General features: G+C 43.3%; 1 protein-coding gene across 1 annotated transcript in view; it reads right to left on the reverse strand.

Annotated features, from left to right (window-relative positions):
* Window positions 1-18,363, reverse strand: part of epha8 (eph receptor A8) — a 104,202-nt gene that overhangs the window by 31,986 nt on the left and 53,853 nt on the right. The window contains exons 3-5 of the mRNA XM_036950439.1: window positions 11,084-11,281; window positions 6,044-6,193; window positions 4,985-5,300 (exon numbers count right to left, since the gene is read on the reverse strand). Coding sequence (XP_036806334.1) covers window positions 4,985-5,300; window positions 6,044-6,193; window positions 11,084-11,281 — 664 coding nt within the window. The remainder of the gene's footprint in view (window positions 1-4,984; window positions 5,301-6,043; window positions 6,194-11,083; window positions 11,282-18,363) is intronic.

An 18,363-nucleotide genomic window follows, 5' to 3' on the forward strand; every position in this document is an offset into this window, starting at 1 on the left:
GGAACCAAAAATCTTAAATTTGGACAAAATCAGACCAAAGGACAGATATCCACTGGTCTAATGTCCATTGCTTGTGTTTCTTGGCTCAGGCATGACTCTTCTTCTTATTAGTGTCCTTTAGTGGTGTTTTCTTTGCAGCAATTTGACCATGAAGGCCTGATTCACGCAGTCTCCTCTGAACAGTTGTTGAGATGTGTCTGTTACTTGAACTCTGTGAAGCATTTATTTGGGCTGCAATTTCTGAGGCTGAACTTATCCTCTTTAGCAGAGATAACTCTGGGTCTTCCTTTCCTGTGGTGGTCCTCATGAGGGCCAGTTTCATCATAGCACTTGATGGTTTTTGCGACTGCACTTGAAGAAACTTTCAAAGTTCTTGAAATGTTCCGTATTGACTGACCTTCATGTCTTAAAGTAACGATGGACTGTCTTTTCTCTTTGCTTATTTGAGCTGTTCTTGACATAAAATTTACTTGGTCTTTTACCAAATAGGGCTATCTTCTCAGTACCACACCTACCTTGTCACAACACAACTGATTGGCTTAAATGCCTTAAGAAGGAAATAAATTCCACAAATGAACATTTAACAAGACCCACCTGTTATTTGAAATGCATTCCAGGTGACTACCTCATGAAGCTGGTTGAGAGAATGCCAAGAGTGTGCAAAGCTGTCATCAAGGCAAGGGTGGCTACTTTAAAGAATCTCACATATTTGCATACTACTAATTTGCATACTACATGACTCCATGTGTTATTTCATCATTTTGATGTATTCACTACTATTCTACAATGTAGAAAATAGTAAAATAAAGAAAAACACTTGAATGAGTAGGTATGTCTAAACATTTGACTGGTACTGTGTATGTGTTTGCTGTTTGTACTTTGTTATCGAGCCAAAAGGATTGGAGAAGTGGTTTTGGATAGATAACGTTTCGTGTTAGTGTTTGTTTAGAGTTTTCCAATTTTCCCAGAAGTGGATAGATTCTATGGAATCTTCAATTACATTGAGCTGATTTCTGACGTGCTGTTCCTTCTTTTTCCATGGTGTATTTCTGTATTGTTTTAGTGATTCACCATAGTGAAGGCATAGGCTCAAGTTTTCTGGGTCTCCACGTTTTTGGTTGGATAGGTTTCTCAATGTCTTTCTTAGGTTTTTGTGTTCTTCATCAAACCATTTGTCATTTTTGTAAATTTTCTTAGGTTGTCTGCTTGAAATGTTTTGATTTGATAGAGAAGCTAAGAGGTTAAATATACTGTTTAGGTTTTCTACTGCCAAGTTTACACCTTCACTATTACAGTGAAACGTTTTGTCCAGGAAATTGTCTAGAAGGGATTGAATTTGTTGTTGCCTAATTGTTGTTTGGTAGATTTCCACACTACTTTCCCTCCATCTACAGCGTTTCTTAATATTATTATGTTCCTTTGTCTTTGATGCCTCATTATTGAGTATTACTCTGTTCAAGTCAAGTGTGATTTTGCTGTGATCTGATAGGGGTGTCAGTAGACTGACTGTGAACTCTCTAAGAGACTCTGGGTTGAGGTCAGCGATAAAGTAGTCTACAGTACTACTGCCAAAGGATGAGCTATAGGTGTATCTACCATAGGAGTCCCCTCAAAGCCTACCATTGACAATGTACATACCCAGCGACCGACAGAACTGCAGGAGTTTTTGTTGGTTATGTTGTCGTAGTTGTGTCTAGGGGGGCATATGGGGGAGGGAATGCTGTCACCTCCGGGTAGGTGTTTGTTCACCTGTGGGCTGAGCGTGTCAGGTTCTTGTCTAGTTCTGGCATTTAGGTTGCCACAGAGTAGTACATGTGGGCCTGGAAATTGTTGATCTCCCCCTCTAGAATGGAGAAGCTGTCATCGTTAAAGTATGGGGATTCTATTGGTACCCTTTTCTCTGTTGAGATCATTTCCTTATTAATTTTTAGCCAGATGTAAAATGTTCCTGTTTTGACTCATTTAAAATAGTGGGTTAGGTCTGCTCTATACCAAATGAGCATATCCCCTGAGTCTCTTCCCTGTTTCACACCTGGTAGTTTGGTGGATGGGAATACCAGCTCTCTGTAACCTAGAGGGCAAACTGTGGGTTCGTCTCCTTTATACCATGTTTCTTGTAGGATGACAATGTCTGTATTTCCAATTTCTTTGATGAAGTCTGGGTTCCTGCTCTTTAGGCCAAAGGCAGATGACCTCAGACCTTGTATATTCCAGGATGAGATAGTAAAAGCTTTGAGTTCCATAGTGTCTAGTGTTGTTTTTGTGTGGTTTAGGCCTGGACCATCACAGTAGCTGTGAGCAGAGCATGTTGAGCATCTGATGCATATCTCTTAGGTCGCAGGATAGGGCTTGGGCGGGTGTAATAGTGGGGTTGGGCCTGTTGCTCTGCTCATGGCCTGGGCATATGTCCTGCTGTCATGTTGAGGTCCTTGAAGCAGGGGCGGAGTGCATGGGGTGGGCAGAAGAGGCATAGGTCTGATATGGGGGGGCCTATACAGGGTGTGGCCAGGGTTTGCTTGAGGTGGTATTTTACATTTTTAAATTTACATTTTTTAAATTTTACCCCTTTTCCTCCGCAATTTCGTGGTATCCAATTGCTTTTTAGTAGCTACTATCTTGTCTCATCGCTACAACTCCCGTACGGGCTCGGGAGAGATGAAGGTTGAAAGTCATGCGATACACAACCCAACCAAGCCGCACTGCTTCTTAACACAGCGCGCATCCAACCCGGAAGCCAGCCGCACCAATGTGTCGGAGGAAACACCGTTCACCTGGCAACCTTGGTTAGCGCGCACTGCGCCCGGCCCGCCACAGGAGTCGCTGGTGTGCGATGAGACAAGGATATCCCTACTGGCCGAACCCTCCCTAACCCGGACGACGCTAGGCCAATTGTGCGTCGCCCCACGGACCTTCCGGTCGCGGCCGGTTACGACAGAGCCTGGGCGCGAACCCAGGGGTTGTACTGGTCTGTTTTGCGGGTTTGTTCTGTTTGGATTGTGTGGAATAGCTCTCTGTGCTCCACCATGTCTCTCTCCTGCTCTGTGGATGTATCCCTCTCAATGATGGAGTAGCTGGGAAGTTGTGGACCTGGGTGTGTTCAGTGCTGGTGGGTGACTATCCTCGTCTGCAGAATAGTTTGAGGAGGTGTGATCAGACTCACTCAGGTTGGGGAGTCGTCACAGAGAGAGAGCTTTTCCTGCTGTTCTCTCTCTTTGATCCCGTAAATATCTTGCTGGAGCTGCATGAGGAAGCCCTGCACCATTACTGTCCCAGACTTGTACATGTTGACAGAGATAGAAAACTATACATTGAGGAAATTGAAACTGAGTTTCCACCCTGGGCCAATAACCTCTCTCTTGATATACTTGATATACTCTTGATACTGTGCCATGCCAGGTGATGGTCTGTGTGGAAAATAAAGTTGCTTACACTCCCCTCTTTGTAGCAGTCAGCAAATAGGTTCTCTAGATTGTCCTTGAGAAGCTTTGTTTTGTGCTCTCTCTCTCTCTCTCTCTCTCTCTCTCTCTCTCGCTCTCTCTCTCTCTCTCTCTCTCTCTCTCTCTCTCTCTCACACAGGGCTGTCAGCTTGCTCCGCATCTGACTACAATATCCGATAAACGTCAAATTTTGACAGTTAAGTTGATGCGTTAATTCAGAATGGTTATGGTAAGGGTTAAAGTTTGGGACAGGGTTAAAATGAAGGGCTGCAAAAATGAGTGCCTAGAACTGGGATTAAACACACAGCCCTCGGGGCCGGAGCTCGCAGTGTACACCCATCTGCCATTTCCGTCCACAACGCCCTAGCAAACCGCAACCCTACTTGATGGTAATAGCGCTCAATGTTTCCCCTTGCGGGAGGTTTTGAAGGTATCTCCTGACGTCCTGGGACCTGAAAGGACGTTGAATATCGTCTTGGATCTCGAGCGACCTGGCTGGTCTCGTGTCCTGGGATGTGCGTGACTGGAGAATTAGCACAATGACCCAGTTAGGTCACAGAGAGAAGAGTCCTCTGCACACACAAATGCAGCACACATGCACAGCAGCACACACACATACACGTCAGCCCACTACTACAGCTACTGCAGCTACCAAAAGGACTAGGCACTACTGTAATGCTATATGTTTATGTCTTGACTATACACAAATGGAGAGATTCACGAGACAAGCATCTAAAACATAAACTAAAACATTTTCTAGCTGACTGCTTTTCTGCATACATATTGATCTGAGTGCTAATGGGAGCAACCAACTAATTATGGAAAGCGTGAGTGTCTACACGCCGCAACTACACACAAACACATAAGTTCCCTTCATCTCTCTGTGTGTGTTTGTGTGTGTGCCAAGAGCCGTCAATGCCTTGCTCCCCAGGAGAGTGTGTTTCCTTCAGGGCGTAAACAGGTATGTAGATGAGAGAAGATGTGTGTGTGTGTGTGTGTGTGTGTGTGTGTGTGTGTGTGCCTCAAATCGTGTTCTAACTGGACAGCACACAGAACCAAAACCAATCAGAATTAAGTAGAAACAAGACAGGTGAACCAGTGTTCCGTACCTCATTCGCCTCATTTGGCACATTTAGCCGACGGAATATTTAATGTTTAATTATCCAGGGGAAGTGATTAATAGTTTTTAATTACCGTAACCCTGGTCACCTAAAATATACACTGGTCCCTAAATGAGGTCAGTCCATCAGAGAAAATAAACAACACAAAAATTAAAAAGAGTCAAGAAAATAAAAAAAGACAAGGTATTTTCCATGACTCACCATAGCTTATCATCTTAAAAGTAGTCAGGACTTGAGCTATTCAACCAAACCATCCATCAACTCAACCACACAAAACACACAGAAAACATCCAAGGCTAAAAATTGACCACAAATGCACAGATTGAGCACAGGTAGGGCAAAGTATAGATAAAGTACTGCAGTACAGTAACATAATGTAAAACAAGTTAGTCTAACACAACATCAGTGACCCAGAGTGTAACTCACCGATGCAGGACTCCCTGTGCTCCTCGAACCCTGCACTGCAGACACACCTCCCGATGGGCACCAGCCACTCCCCCTCGGCGCTGCAGTACATCTTGGGCGTGTCTCTCTCCTCGGCGTGATCCACACACTGACCCCTGACCTCCACCAGGGAGGAGGAGTCAGCGCCCGTTACCACGTCAGTGAACACGGCCAGGTTGCGGCCCACACCCGAGCAGCGCTTGTAGTACACCCTCACAGAGGTCAGGGCGATGCACGCCCCAATGTCCTGGAAGGCCAGGTAGAAGCCTCGTCTAGTGAGGGGGCCCACACCTCGAACCTGGAGGAGAAGGAGATGACATTACCTCTCAATGTTTCATAAAAAAAAGTAAATGTGGGAGCAAAGTAAAATGTGGCACTGTGAAAGGCACGAGATCAGGTGAAGAGAACTACTTTCAGCACCATGGAGAGCTCCACTCACTTTAGCACCATGCTGGCTAAAATGTAGAAATCAACACTGCTCACTCAAAACAAGTCATTTTCCAAGTCTATATAAACCAACATAATTTTGCACTTTGGTTTCTTTTTTTAAGATATTTTTTTTTGTTTGTTGGTATTTTACCCCTTTATTTGTGATATTCAATAACGATCTTGTCTCGTTGCTGCAACTTCCAAATGGGCTCAGGAGACGCGAAGGACAAGTCACGCGTCCTCCGAAACATAACCTGCCAAACCAGGCTTCTTAACACCTCCCACTTAACCCAGAAGCCAGCTGCACCAATGAGTCGGAGGAAACACCGTCCAACTGACGACCAAAGTCAGCGTGCAGGCACCCGGCCCACCACAAGGAGTCGCTCAAGCACAATGAGCCAAGTAAAGCCCCCTCGGCCAAACCCTCCCCTAACCCGGATGACGCTGGGCCAATTGTACGCCGCCCTATGGGACTCCTGGTCACGGCCGGTTGTGACACAGACCGGGATAAAACCCAGGTCTGTAGTGACACCTCAAGCACTGCGATGTAGTGCCTTATACCGCTGCGCCACTCGGGAGGCCTGCACTTTAGTTTCTAATAAGTGAGCGAACCTCAGTGTTGAGTTTGAGTCTCCTGACTCCCAGGTCCACTCCAGTGAAGCTCTCATCAGCAGCGATGGTGTCGATCTTGGTGAACTGGGTCTCTTTTATGGCCGTGCCCACCGCTCGGTCTGACTCATAGTAGTACAGGTTAAATGTCTCCTGTTCATCAGATAACAGAACACATGCACACAATTGTTTACAGGTTAACTGGGAGAAGAGACATCAAATTGTCAATGATGAGGAAATAAAGGACTGCACTCCTGGAAGTAAGGTTATTTCAAATAAATCTGTTTCTCTTTGATGAGACATATAGAAATGACCAAGTCAACAAGTTGCATTTTAGGTGTCAAGGTCTAAATCAGGGATCATCACTTAGATTCAGCCTCGGGCCACATTTTTTCTTGAGTGGATGGTCAGAGATCCAGAACATACAGTGGGGAGAACAAGTATTTGATACACTGTCGATTTTGCAGGTTTTCCTACTTACAAAGCAGGTCTAATTTTTATCATAGGTACACTTCAACTGTGAGAGACGCAATCTAAAACAAAAATCCAGAAAATCACATTGTATGATTTTTAAGTAATTAATTTGCATTTTATTGCATGACATAAGTATTTGATACATCACAAAAGCAGAACTTAATATTTGGTACAGAAACCTTTGTTTGCAATTACAGAGATCATATATTTCCTGTAGTTCTTGACCAGGTTTGCGCACAATGCAGCAGGGATTTCGGCCCACTCCTCCATACAGACCTTCTCCAGATCCTTCAGGTTTCGGGGCTGTCGCTGGGCAATACGGACTTTCAGCTCCATCCAAAGATTTTCTATTGGGTTCAGGTCTGGAGACAGGCTAGGCCACTCCAGGACCTTGAGATGCTTCTTATGGAGCCACTCCTTAGTTGCCCTGGTTGTGTGTTTTGGGTCGTTGTCATGCTGGAATTCCCAGCCACGACCCATCTTCAATGCTCTTACTGAGGGAAGGAGGTTGTTGGCCAAGATCTCTCGATACATGGTCCCATCCATCCTCCCCTCAATAAGGTGCAGTCGTCCTGTCCCCTTTGCAGAAAAGCATCCCCAAAGAATGATGCTTCCACCTCCATGCTTCACGGTTGGGATGGTGTTCTTGGGGTTTTACTCATCCTTCTTCTTCCTCCAAACACGGCGAATGGAGTTTAGACCAAAAAGCTATATTTTTGTCTCATCAGACCACATGACCTTCTCCCATTCCTCCTCTGGATCATCTAGATGGTCATTGGCAAACTTCAGACGAGCCTGGACATGCGCTGGCTTGAGCAGGGGGACCTTGCGTGCGCTGCAGGATTTTAATCCATGACGGCGTAGTGTGTTACTAATGGTTTTCTTTGAGACTGTGGACCCAGCTCTCTTCAGGTCATTGACCAGGTCCTGCCGTGTAGTTCTGGGCTGATCCCTCACCTTCCTCCTGATCATTGATGCCCCACGAGGTGAGATCTTGCATGGAGCCCAAGACCGAGGGTGATTGACCGTCATCTTGAACTTCTTCAATTTTCTAATATTTGCGCAAACAGTTGTTGCCTTCTCACCAAGCTGCTTGTCTATTGTCCCGTAGCCCATCCCAGCCTTTACACAGCTTTCTGGTCTTGGCCATTGTGGAGAGGTTGGAGTCTGTTTGATTGAGTGTGTGGACAGGTGTCTTTTATACAGGTAACGAGTTCAAACAGGTGCAGTTAATACAGCTAATGAGTGGAGAACAGGAGGGCTTCTTAAAGAAAAACGAACAGGTCTGTGAGAGCCGGAATTCTTACTGGTTGGTAGGTGATCAAATACTTATGTCATGCAATAAAATGCTAATGAATTACTTAAAGATCATACAATGTGATTTTCTGGAATTTTGTTTTAGATTCCGTCTCTCACAGTTGAAGTGTACCTATGATAAAAAATGACAGACCTCTACATGCTTTGTAAGTAGGAAAACCTGCAAAATCAGCAGTGTATCAAATACTTGTTCTCCCCACTGTAATTAAGCAACAAGGCCTGAGGGGTTGTGGTATATGGCCAATATACCACAGCTAAGGGCTGTTCGTATGAACAATGCAACATGGAGTGCCTGGATACAGCCCTTAGCTGTGGTATATTGGCCATACACCACAAACCCCCAAGGTGCCTTATTGCTATTATAAACTGGTTACCAACTTAATTAGAACATTTGTTTTTTCATACCTGTGGAATATGGTCTGATATACTACAGCTTTCAGACAATCAGCATTCAGGGTTCGAACCACCCAGTTTATAACTACAAATCATTTGTTGACTGCACAGGAATTTGTAGAGACACGGGAAACTGTTGCCCATAAAACCCCAGCAACGTTGCAGTTCTTGACACACTCAAACTGGTGAGCCTGGCACCTACTACCATACCCCTTTCAAAAGCAATTAAATATTTTCTCTTGCCCATTTACCCTCTGAACAGCACACATACACAATCCATGTCTCAGTTGTCTCAAGTGTTAAAAATCCTTCTTTGACCTCCTCCTTTTCATCTACACCAGGTATTCCCAAACCAGGGGTACGCGCAATGCCGTTGGGGGTACGCGCAATGCCGTCGGGGGTACGCGCAATGCCGTCGGGGGTACGCCAAATATATTTTTTTACATTATTCTTCACGTTTTCAAACAGTACATTTATATTTTCCAACAGAGCTATACATTTGTTTTTTTTTCTCGCCTGAGTCGCCTCGTTTCACTGCCAACAAACAATATTATTAAAACCATGTAGTATTCATCAAAATAACAACACAATGTCAAATACAGGTAGCCTAGTCAAAAAATGTAACATCCAATTACATTACAGTTACTCTCTTGCAGGAAAACTTCACTCTTTAGAAACGAAACATGACAATTTGAAAAATAAGCCACGGGAGTATTTTGAGCAAGAATAAAGACGACTTTCGAGTAGTAAGACATGTAGAAAAGCAACAGATACCATTAATATGAAGGGGCTAGAAGCTTCTTATATGGTGAGCTACCGAGTGGCTAGGACAGGCAAGCCCCGTACTATTGTGGAGGACTTAATTATTCATGCTGCCGTGGATATGGCTGGGACAATGCTGGGGGAAAAGGCCCAAAAATCTATACAGACAATATCTTCATCAAACAACACTGTTTTACGACGCATCAGTGACATGGCAGGAGATGTTTTGAAACAATTACTGCTTCGCATACAAGCCAGTGAATTCTTTACTTTACAGCTGGATGAGTCAACAGATGTGGCGGGCCTGGAACAGCTCCTGTTATATGTCTGTTATCTTTATAGGGGATCAATTAAGGAAGACATCCTCTTCTGCAAACCACTGGAAACCAAGGTATTGGACAGCTTTGTGTCATCAAATGGACTTTAGTGGTCAAGATGTGTTGGTATCTGTACTGATGGCACAAAAGTCATGACAAGGAGACATAGTGGAGTGGTAGCGAGCGTGCAAGCAGTTGCTCCCGACGCCTCTTGGGTACACTGCAGCATCCACCAAGAGGCTCTTGCTGCCAAGGGAATGCCTGACAGCTTGAAATACGTTTTGGACACTACAGTGAAACTAGTTAACTTTGTCAAAGCAAGGCCCCTGAACTCTTGTGTATTTTCTGCACTATGCAATGATATGGGCAGCAACGTTTTTTTGAATTGATAGACGAGCTTAAAGTTTTCTTAACTGACCATCATTTTCACTTGTCTGACTGCTTGCATGATGATGAGTTTCTCACACGACTGGTTTATCTGGGTGATGTTTTTTCTCACCTGAATGATCTGAATCTATGATTACAGGGATTCTCCGCAACTGTATTCAATGTGTGGGACAAAATTGAGGCTATGATTAAGAAGTTTGAGCTCTTTTCTGTCTGCATTAACAAGGACAACACACAGGTCTTTCCATCATTGTATGATTTTTTGTGTGCAAATTAACTCAAGCTTACGGACAATGTCAAAAGGGTTATAGATATATTGAAGCACCTGAGTGATCCTGGGTGCGCAATTACGCAGGTACTTTCCCGAAGTGGACGACACAAACAACTGGATTCGTTATCCCTTTCCTGCCCTGCCTCCAGTCTACTAACCGATATCTGAACAAGAGGACCTCATCGAAATTTCAACAAGCGGTTCTGTGAAAATTGAATTTAATCAGAAGCCACTGCTAGATTTCTGGATAGCGCTGCGCTCATAGTTTCTTGCCTTGGAAAATTGCGCTGTTAAGACACTGATGCCCTTTGCAACCACATACCTATGTGAGAGTGGATTCTCGGCCCTCACTAGCATAACAACTACATACAGGCACAGACTGTGTGTGGAAAATTATTTAAGGCAGACTCTCTCCAATACAACCCAACATTGCAGAGTTATGTGCATCCTTTCAAGCACACCCTTCTCATTGACCTGTGGTGAGTTATTCACAATTTTTGATGAACAAATAAGGTTTTATATGTAAGATGGCTAAATAAAGAGCAAAATGATTGATTATTATTATATTATTATTTGTGCCCTAGTCCTATAAGAGCTCTTTGTAACTTCCCACGAGCCGTGTTGTGACAAAAACTCACACTCATTCTTAAGTTTAATAAATGTATTGTTTAGCTTGTGTGTGGCAGGCTTACCATGATGGTAAAAAAAAAAACATTTGAGAGTGTGTTGACCCTGGTGCTAGAGGGGGTACGCAGCTGGAGGTTGAATGCTTGAAGGAGTACGGGACTATAAAAAGCTTGGGAACTACTGATCTGCACTGATGGAAGTGGATTTAATAGGTTACATAAATAAGGGATTTATCTGGACAGTCTATGTCATGGAAAGAGCAGGTGTTCTTAATGTTTTGTATACTCAGTGTAGATCTCTCTATTATGTGAGGGAATACTTTGGAACATACAGTATTTCCAACATTAAAATCACTTGGAGCTGATTTTCTGGTGTTTTTACAATCTTCATGTCCAACAATAAAACATATAAAAAATTGGGGAAGTTGGTGAACCCTTGTCTAAATCTTCTCCCCCTCTGTCACCTGTCTTACTCTTTCCCCCCTCCATCTTGTACCTTGCAGGTTCCCAGTACTCCAGGCATGCTGTTACAGTCCCGGAGGGTGAACTTGACCTCAATGTAGATCCTCCTGGCTCCGTCACGAGCGATCCAGCCTGTCCTCAGCCAGTTGTTCTGACTGGGACTCATCACGTTACACACCTGGTAGGTGTGGATGGGGCTGAAATACTCATCCATCTCATTGATGGAGTCCCACTGCAGGAAGAGGAGAGGAGGATGCAGGAGGGAGAGAGGGGTGAGGAGTTAAGAGAAAAAGTTAGACAAGAAGGGAGAGGGAAACAGTCCTGTTCAATCTAATGTAGAGAATACCCACACTCCATTTTCTGTGTAAGTAGTTACTAAAATATATTTAGATTGAAACTTGTTTTTCTCTGAAAAAAATATATATTCATGACTTATTCCAGAAAACATGTATAAAACAGTGCAGGCTGAGTAACATCATAGGATGAACAGCCATGTCAGTCAGGCAGATCTGCTACAGTAACAGCATGGTTATGCTTACATCCACAGCTCCCAGTAATAGCATCAGTCAGAAACACATTGTGTCTGTGACAGTGTTGTTTGTGTTGTAATATGGAGACAGACATCTATACAACGGGCATATCAATTGCATATCAGGTCTAAGTGACTATTTCCGTAACGAGCGGTATGTCACTCTGTGTTTGATACACAACAACATTCACTCTCTAAAAGCAGGATGTTCCACTGTATATCTGCAGCAATGCATCAATTCTTTCTCTCAGTATAATGTATGCGTTATACAGTGGGGAGAACTAGTATTTGATACACTGCCGATTTTGCAGGTTTTCCTACTTACAAAGCATGTAGAGGTCTATAATTTTTTATCATAGGTACACTTCAACTGTGAGAGACGGAATCTAAAACAAAAATCCAGAAAATCACATTGTATGATTTTTAAGTAATTCATTTGCATTTTATTGCATGACATAAGTATTTGATACATCACAAAAGCAGAACTTAATTTTTGGTACAGAAACCTTTGTTTGCAATTACAGAGATCATACGTTTCCTGTAGTTCTTGACCAGGTTTTCGCACAATGAAGCAGGGATTTTGGCCGACTCCTCCATACAGACCTTCTCCAGATCCTTCAGGTTTCGGGGCTGTCGCTGGGCAATACGGACTTTCAGCTCCATCCAAAGATTTTCTATTGGGTTCAGGTCTGGAGACAGGCTAGGCCACTCCAGGACCTTGAGATGCTTCTTACGGAGCCACTCCTTAGTTGCCCTGGCTGTGTGTTTCGGGTCGTTGTCATGCTGGAAGACCCACCCGCGACCCATCTTCAATGCTCTTACTGAGGGAAGGAGGTTGTTGGCCAAGATCTCGTGATACATGGCCCCATCCATCCTCCCCTCAATACGGTGCAGTCGTCCTGTCCCTTTTGCAGAAAAGCATCCCCAAAGAATGATGTTTCCACTTCCACTTCACGGTTGGGATGGTGTTCTTGGGGTTTTACTCATCCTTCTTCTTCCTCCAAACACGGCAAGTGGAGTTTAGACCAAAAAGCTCTATTTTTGTCTCATCAGACCACATGACCTTCTCCCATTCCTCCTCTGGATCATCCAGATGGTCATTGGCAAACTTCAGACGGGCCTGGACATGTGCTGGCTTGAGCAGGGAGACCTTGCGTGCGCTGCAGGATTTTAATCCATGACGGCGTAGTGTGTTACTAATTGTTTTCTTTGAGACTGTGGTACCAGCTCTCTTCAGGTCATTGACCAGGTCCTGCCGTGTAGTTCTGGGCTGATCCCTCACCTTCCTCCTGATCATTGATGCCCCACGAGGTGAGATCTTGCATGGAGCCCCAGACTGAGGGTGATTGAACGTCATCTTGAACTTCTTCCATTTTCTAATAATTGCGCCAACAGTTGTTGCCTTCTCACCAAGCTGCTTGCCTGTTGTCCTGTAGCCCATCCCAGCCTTGTGCAGGTCTACAATTTTATCCCTGATGTCCTTACCCAGCTCTCTAGTCTTGGCCATTGTGGAGAGATTGGAGTCTGTTTGATTGAGTGTGTGGACAGGTGTCTTTTATACAGGTGACGAGTTCAAACAGGTGCAGTTAATACAGGTAATGAGTGGAGAACAGGAGGGCTTCTTAAAGAAAAACGAACATGTCTGTGAGAGACGGAATTATTACTGGTTGGTAGGTGATCAAATACTTATGTCATGCAATAAAATGCTAATTAATTACTTAAAATCATATAATGTGATTTTCTGGATTTTTGAAGTTGAAGTGTACCTATGATAAAAATTATAGATCTCTACATACTTTGTAAGTAGGAAAACCTGCAAAATCGGCGGTGTATCAAATACTTGTTCTCCCCACTGTATGTAATGACTGGGCTGCCGAGTGGCGTAGCGGTCTAAGGCACTGCATCTCAGTGCAAGAGGCAACACTATAGTCCCTGATTCGAATCCAGGCGGAATCACATCCGGCCTTGATTGGGAGTCCCATAAGGCGGTGCACAATTGGTCCAGCGTTGTACAGATTTGGCTGGGGTAGGCTGTCATTGTGAATAAGAATTTGTTCTTAACTGACTTACCTAGTTAAATATAAAAATGTGATAAATGTGTTATGATTAGCCTAGCTGTCTAGAGGGAATACAAGCAGTAGCTACAAGTCATAACAGAGAGGTCTTCATCCACACACCTGTAGATTACTGTAATGACACCTAGATAGGGTTGTATAGGCTTTCTGCTGCCAATTAACTCATAACCCCTGGTATTCGTGCGCACCTGCCTGCCTCTATCCAGCAGTGACCAGGAATAGTAGACTGGTAACAATTAACTACCTTACTGTGATTGTTTTCAATTAAAATTGTAAAAAATAAACAAAAATAGGTTCTTAGCAAAGAGCCATTTCTCAAGCAAACATTTTGCTAGGGCTGTCTGGGAGTGGTCTAAGTGAGGAGAGGAAAACTGAAAATTAGCTGTCATTGGCAGAGAGATTTGGAACTCATTCTTATTGGTTTATTATCTAATTTATTACCTGGTTATGTCACCAGGCAGGCCAAAACTCCATCCCACCAAAACATGCTGAAATGTCAGGCAGTCTTTTCACACAGTTCCTATACTAAAAAGGTATTATCATAATTTTAGCAATTTCACAGCATTATTCTAACCTCATAATGTGGAAATATATATAAAACACAGGCAAATCATGTTTTTGACTGCAGTGGGCCTTTAAGGTTGCCTCCAGATAACATATATATACCACTGCAGCATTGGTCCAAATCCAGCCCACTGCTATTTCAGCACATGAAGACCGGGACTGCCCCACACTGCTGCTACTAAACACATACACAACCGCGGACACACACAGTGCTACAGACAAAGTACTATTCCAAGTCCGCATTCAAATGTAGGCCTGTTCCTACTTCAAAACGTTCAAGAGATGTAGATGTAGAACCCAGGTCAAACAGAGTAATTGACAATGAGGTTGGGAGGTAGTTTTTGTCCTATTTGGTAGAATTCCTCAACGGTTAGCAAAAATTATTATTTTCATGTAACAGTTTGAGAATCTAGAGAGTATAGATAATAAAAGAGAGAGGGAGAGCGAGAGTGAGAAAGAGAGAGAGAGGGAGAGAGAGAAAGAGAGAGAGAAAGAGAGAGAGTGTGCATGCGTGTGTGTCCATCCCTGGGGCTTAGCGGGTTCCTCCTGAGCTGAATGCATTATGTGAGTGTCTGAGTAATTGAAAGGGAAAGAGTTGACCTGGGCAGAGCTTTTGGCCGGAGTCAAATGAACTTGGCTCCAGCTAAGAAGACTGGGCTTCCCAAAGAGATCCACCACCTCCCTCCTCACCCCTCCTCCCCCGAGGCAGCACCACAGAGAAATCAATGCAGTAATTAAGATCTTGGAAGTCTCACCCGTCTCACCCCTTTCACCCCCTCCTCCCCCCCATCTTATCTGCTAAATTAAAATCGTCCTTGAACTCATGAAGCCCTGCTCTAATTAGCCGATCTAGGACCTCTCTATCTCTCTCATTATCCCTCCTTCCCATTAACATCTTCTTTCACACTCTTCTTTACTTGGGGAATGTATATTTCTGCAGGAGAGAACTTCGAGCAGAAGGGTGTTTTCACATAATGAATCAGACACACCTGGGGCGGTTCCTTGGCACGTTTGTGGCACTTTGAGAACCAGTGATGTGAATAGATTATGAGCCGTATGGGATAAATGAGAAGGCAATATGTTGTGACAGTAGGATAAAGGGTTAAAGAGACTGGCTGCTGTCAGCTCTACTGAGTTTTCCATGGACTGTTTGTTTGCCTTAGTAACAGGGAGATGAGATAACTATCGCCACAACAAAACATGTATAAACGGCCACAGAGACGAGTGGTGCTGGGTTTTTGAGAGAGAGAGAGAACATTTCCTGCCTGCCAACCCAGACAATTTCCCATCAGCATACATCAGCTGTGGCAGCCACAGACAACACACTTGTCCCATTCTCTCTCTCTCTCTCTCTCTCTCTCTCTCTCTCTCTCTCTCTCACACACACACACACACACACACACACACACACACACACACACACACACACACACACACACACACACACACACACACACACACACACACACACTGTCAGCTCACTAAATTACTTTTGTTGACACTAACATTGTATCTATATTACACAACAACATCAACATGTGCTTGTTGATTAAGCCGGGTGCACCAGAGACACAGACATACAGTACATGTAAAACCACATAGAACCACAGGCGATATTTTGATGGAATTATTACACTTCTGATCTATAATCATAATATCTCTGATTCATCCTTCTTCTTTTTCTGCCTTGGATTGTATTCTTTCATGCCTTTGTTTTATTCCAAGTCATTTAGCATTTCCATTTAAGCGAAATAATCCCTTTAAGCACAAAGAGCTAGGCTTGTGCTGTCTAAGTGACTGAGAGGAGGAGATGAGCAGTAACAAACGCAACACAAAGGCACTGTGATGAGATCTAATACTGAGAAACACTATCTGTCCATCTGCCTGGCAGAACAGCAGTACTGGTATAGATACAAAGTACAGTATGCACCAAGGAGAGCGAGAGAGAAAGAAAGAGAAAGAGAGAGATAGAGAGAGAGAGAGAGAGAGAGAGAGAGAGAGAGAGAGAGAGAGAGAGAGAGAGAAAAAATACCTACACAGATTGTCAGAAAGAGTGAGGACCCAGTCTAAAGAGACTGATCACCTACACAGTGAGAGAGAGTGAGTACCTACACAGTGAGAGTGAGTGAGTACCTACACAGTGAGAGTGAGTGAGTACCTACACAGTGAGAGTGAGTGAGTACCTACACAATGAGAGCGAGTGAGTACCTACACAGTGAGAGTGAGTGAGTACCTACACAGTGAGAGTGAGTGAGTACCTACACAGTGAGAGCGAGTGAGTACCTACACATAGTGAGAGAAAAGGATTACAGGAAGTGAATAGTGTGAGAGTGAATAACTACAGATTGTCAGAAGGACAATGAGCACCTACCAGTGCCCTCAGAAAGTATTCATACCTCAGCCTCAAAACATGTTTTTAGAAATGTTTGCTAATTTATTGAAATAGAAATACAGAAATATCTAATTTACGTAAGTATTCACACCCACTCCTGAATTGTGCAACATTTGCCCATTATATTAAAAAAAGCTTATAGGTTATTGATTATTGCTAGGCAACCATTTTCAGGTCTTGCAATACATTTTCAAGTAGATTTAAGTCAAAACTGTAACTCGGCCACTCAGGAATATTCACTGTCTTCTTGGTAAGCAATTCCAGTGTAGATTTGTCCTTGTGTTTTAGGTTATTGTCCTGCTGAAAGGTGAATTGATCTCCCAATGTTTGGTGGAAAGCAGAATGAACCAGGTCTTCTTCTGGGATTTTGCCTGTGCTTAGAGAATGATACTCAGTGATGTGTTGTATTGGATTTGCTCCAAACATAACACTTTGTATTCAGGACAAAAAGCATTACTTTAGTTGTTTGTTGCAAGGATGCATGTTTTGGAATACTTGTATTCTCTACAGGCTTCCTTCTTTTCACTCTGTTCATTAAGTTAGTATTGTGAAGTAACGACAGTGATGTTGATCCTTCCTCAGTTTTCTCCTATCACAGACCTTAAACTCTGTAAGTGTTTTAAAGTCACTATTGGCCTCGTGGTGAAATCCCTGAGCGGTTTCCATCCTCTCTGGCAACTGAGTTATGAAGAACGCCAGTATATTTGTAGTTTTTGGGTGTATTGATACACCATCCAAAGTGTAATTAATAACTTCACCATGCTTAAAGGGATTTTCAATGTCTGTTTTTTATTGTTCTGCCTATAGGCATTAGAAAACCTCCGATCTTTGTGGTTGGATTTGTGTTTGAAGTTCACTGCCTGACCGAGGGACCTTACAGATTATTGTATAAGATGAGGTAGTCATTCAAAATCACGTTAAACACTATCATTGCACACAGAGACTCCATACAACTTATACTTACTGTATGTGACTTGTTAACAATTGTTTTACTCCTGAACTTATTTAGGCATGCCATAACAAAGGGGTTGAATACTTATTGACTCCAGACATTTCAGCTTTTCATTTAAAATCCATTTGTAAAAAATTTGAACAACAGATTTCCACTTTGACATTATGGGGTATTGTATGTAGGCCAGTGACAAACAAATCTAAATGTAATTGATTTTAAATTCAGGCTGTAACACAACAACATGTGGAAAGAGTCAAGGGGTGTGAGTACATCCTAAAGACTGTACACACACCGTCAGAAAGAGAGTGAATATGGCACACTTTCAGGATGTCTATATAACATCCATTCCCAATCCCCTCGTAGCGGATGAGTCAGAAGTAGAGTCACGTTTAGTACACTTGTCACCCAAAGACCAGCCCTAACAGTCAGAATCCTGCTCAGTGTCATCAAAGCTTCCACAGCCTTTTTTGAGTCGTCACATACACTGCTGCTACTATTTGTTATTCCTAGTTATATGTACTGTACATATCTACTTCAATTACCTCGTACCACTGCACATCGACTCAGTACTGGTACCCCGTGTATGTTGCCAAGTCAGCGTTACTCATTGTGTATTTATTATTACGCGTTTTACTTTTCTATTATTTCTCCATGTTCTTTCTCTCTGCATTGTTGGGAAGGGCCTGTAAGTAAACATTTCACAGTTAGTCTGCACCTGTTGTTTATGAAGCATGTGGCAAATAAAAGGTATTTTATTTGAGACTGCAGAAACACATAGGCTCCATCACAGAGGATAGAAACC

The sequence above is a fragment of the Oncorhynchus mykiss genome, chromosome 17 (genome assembly GCF_013265735.2).
Source record: "Oncorhynchus mykiss isolate Arlee chromosome 17, USDA_OmykA_1.1, whole genome shotgun sequence".
In the NCBI taxonomy this organism is placed as follows: domain Eukaryota; kingdom Metazoa; phylum Chordata; class Actinopteri; order Salmoniformes; family Salmonidae; genus Oncorhynchus; species Oncorhynchus mykiss.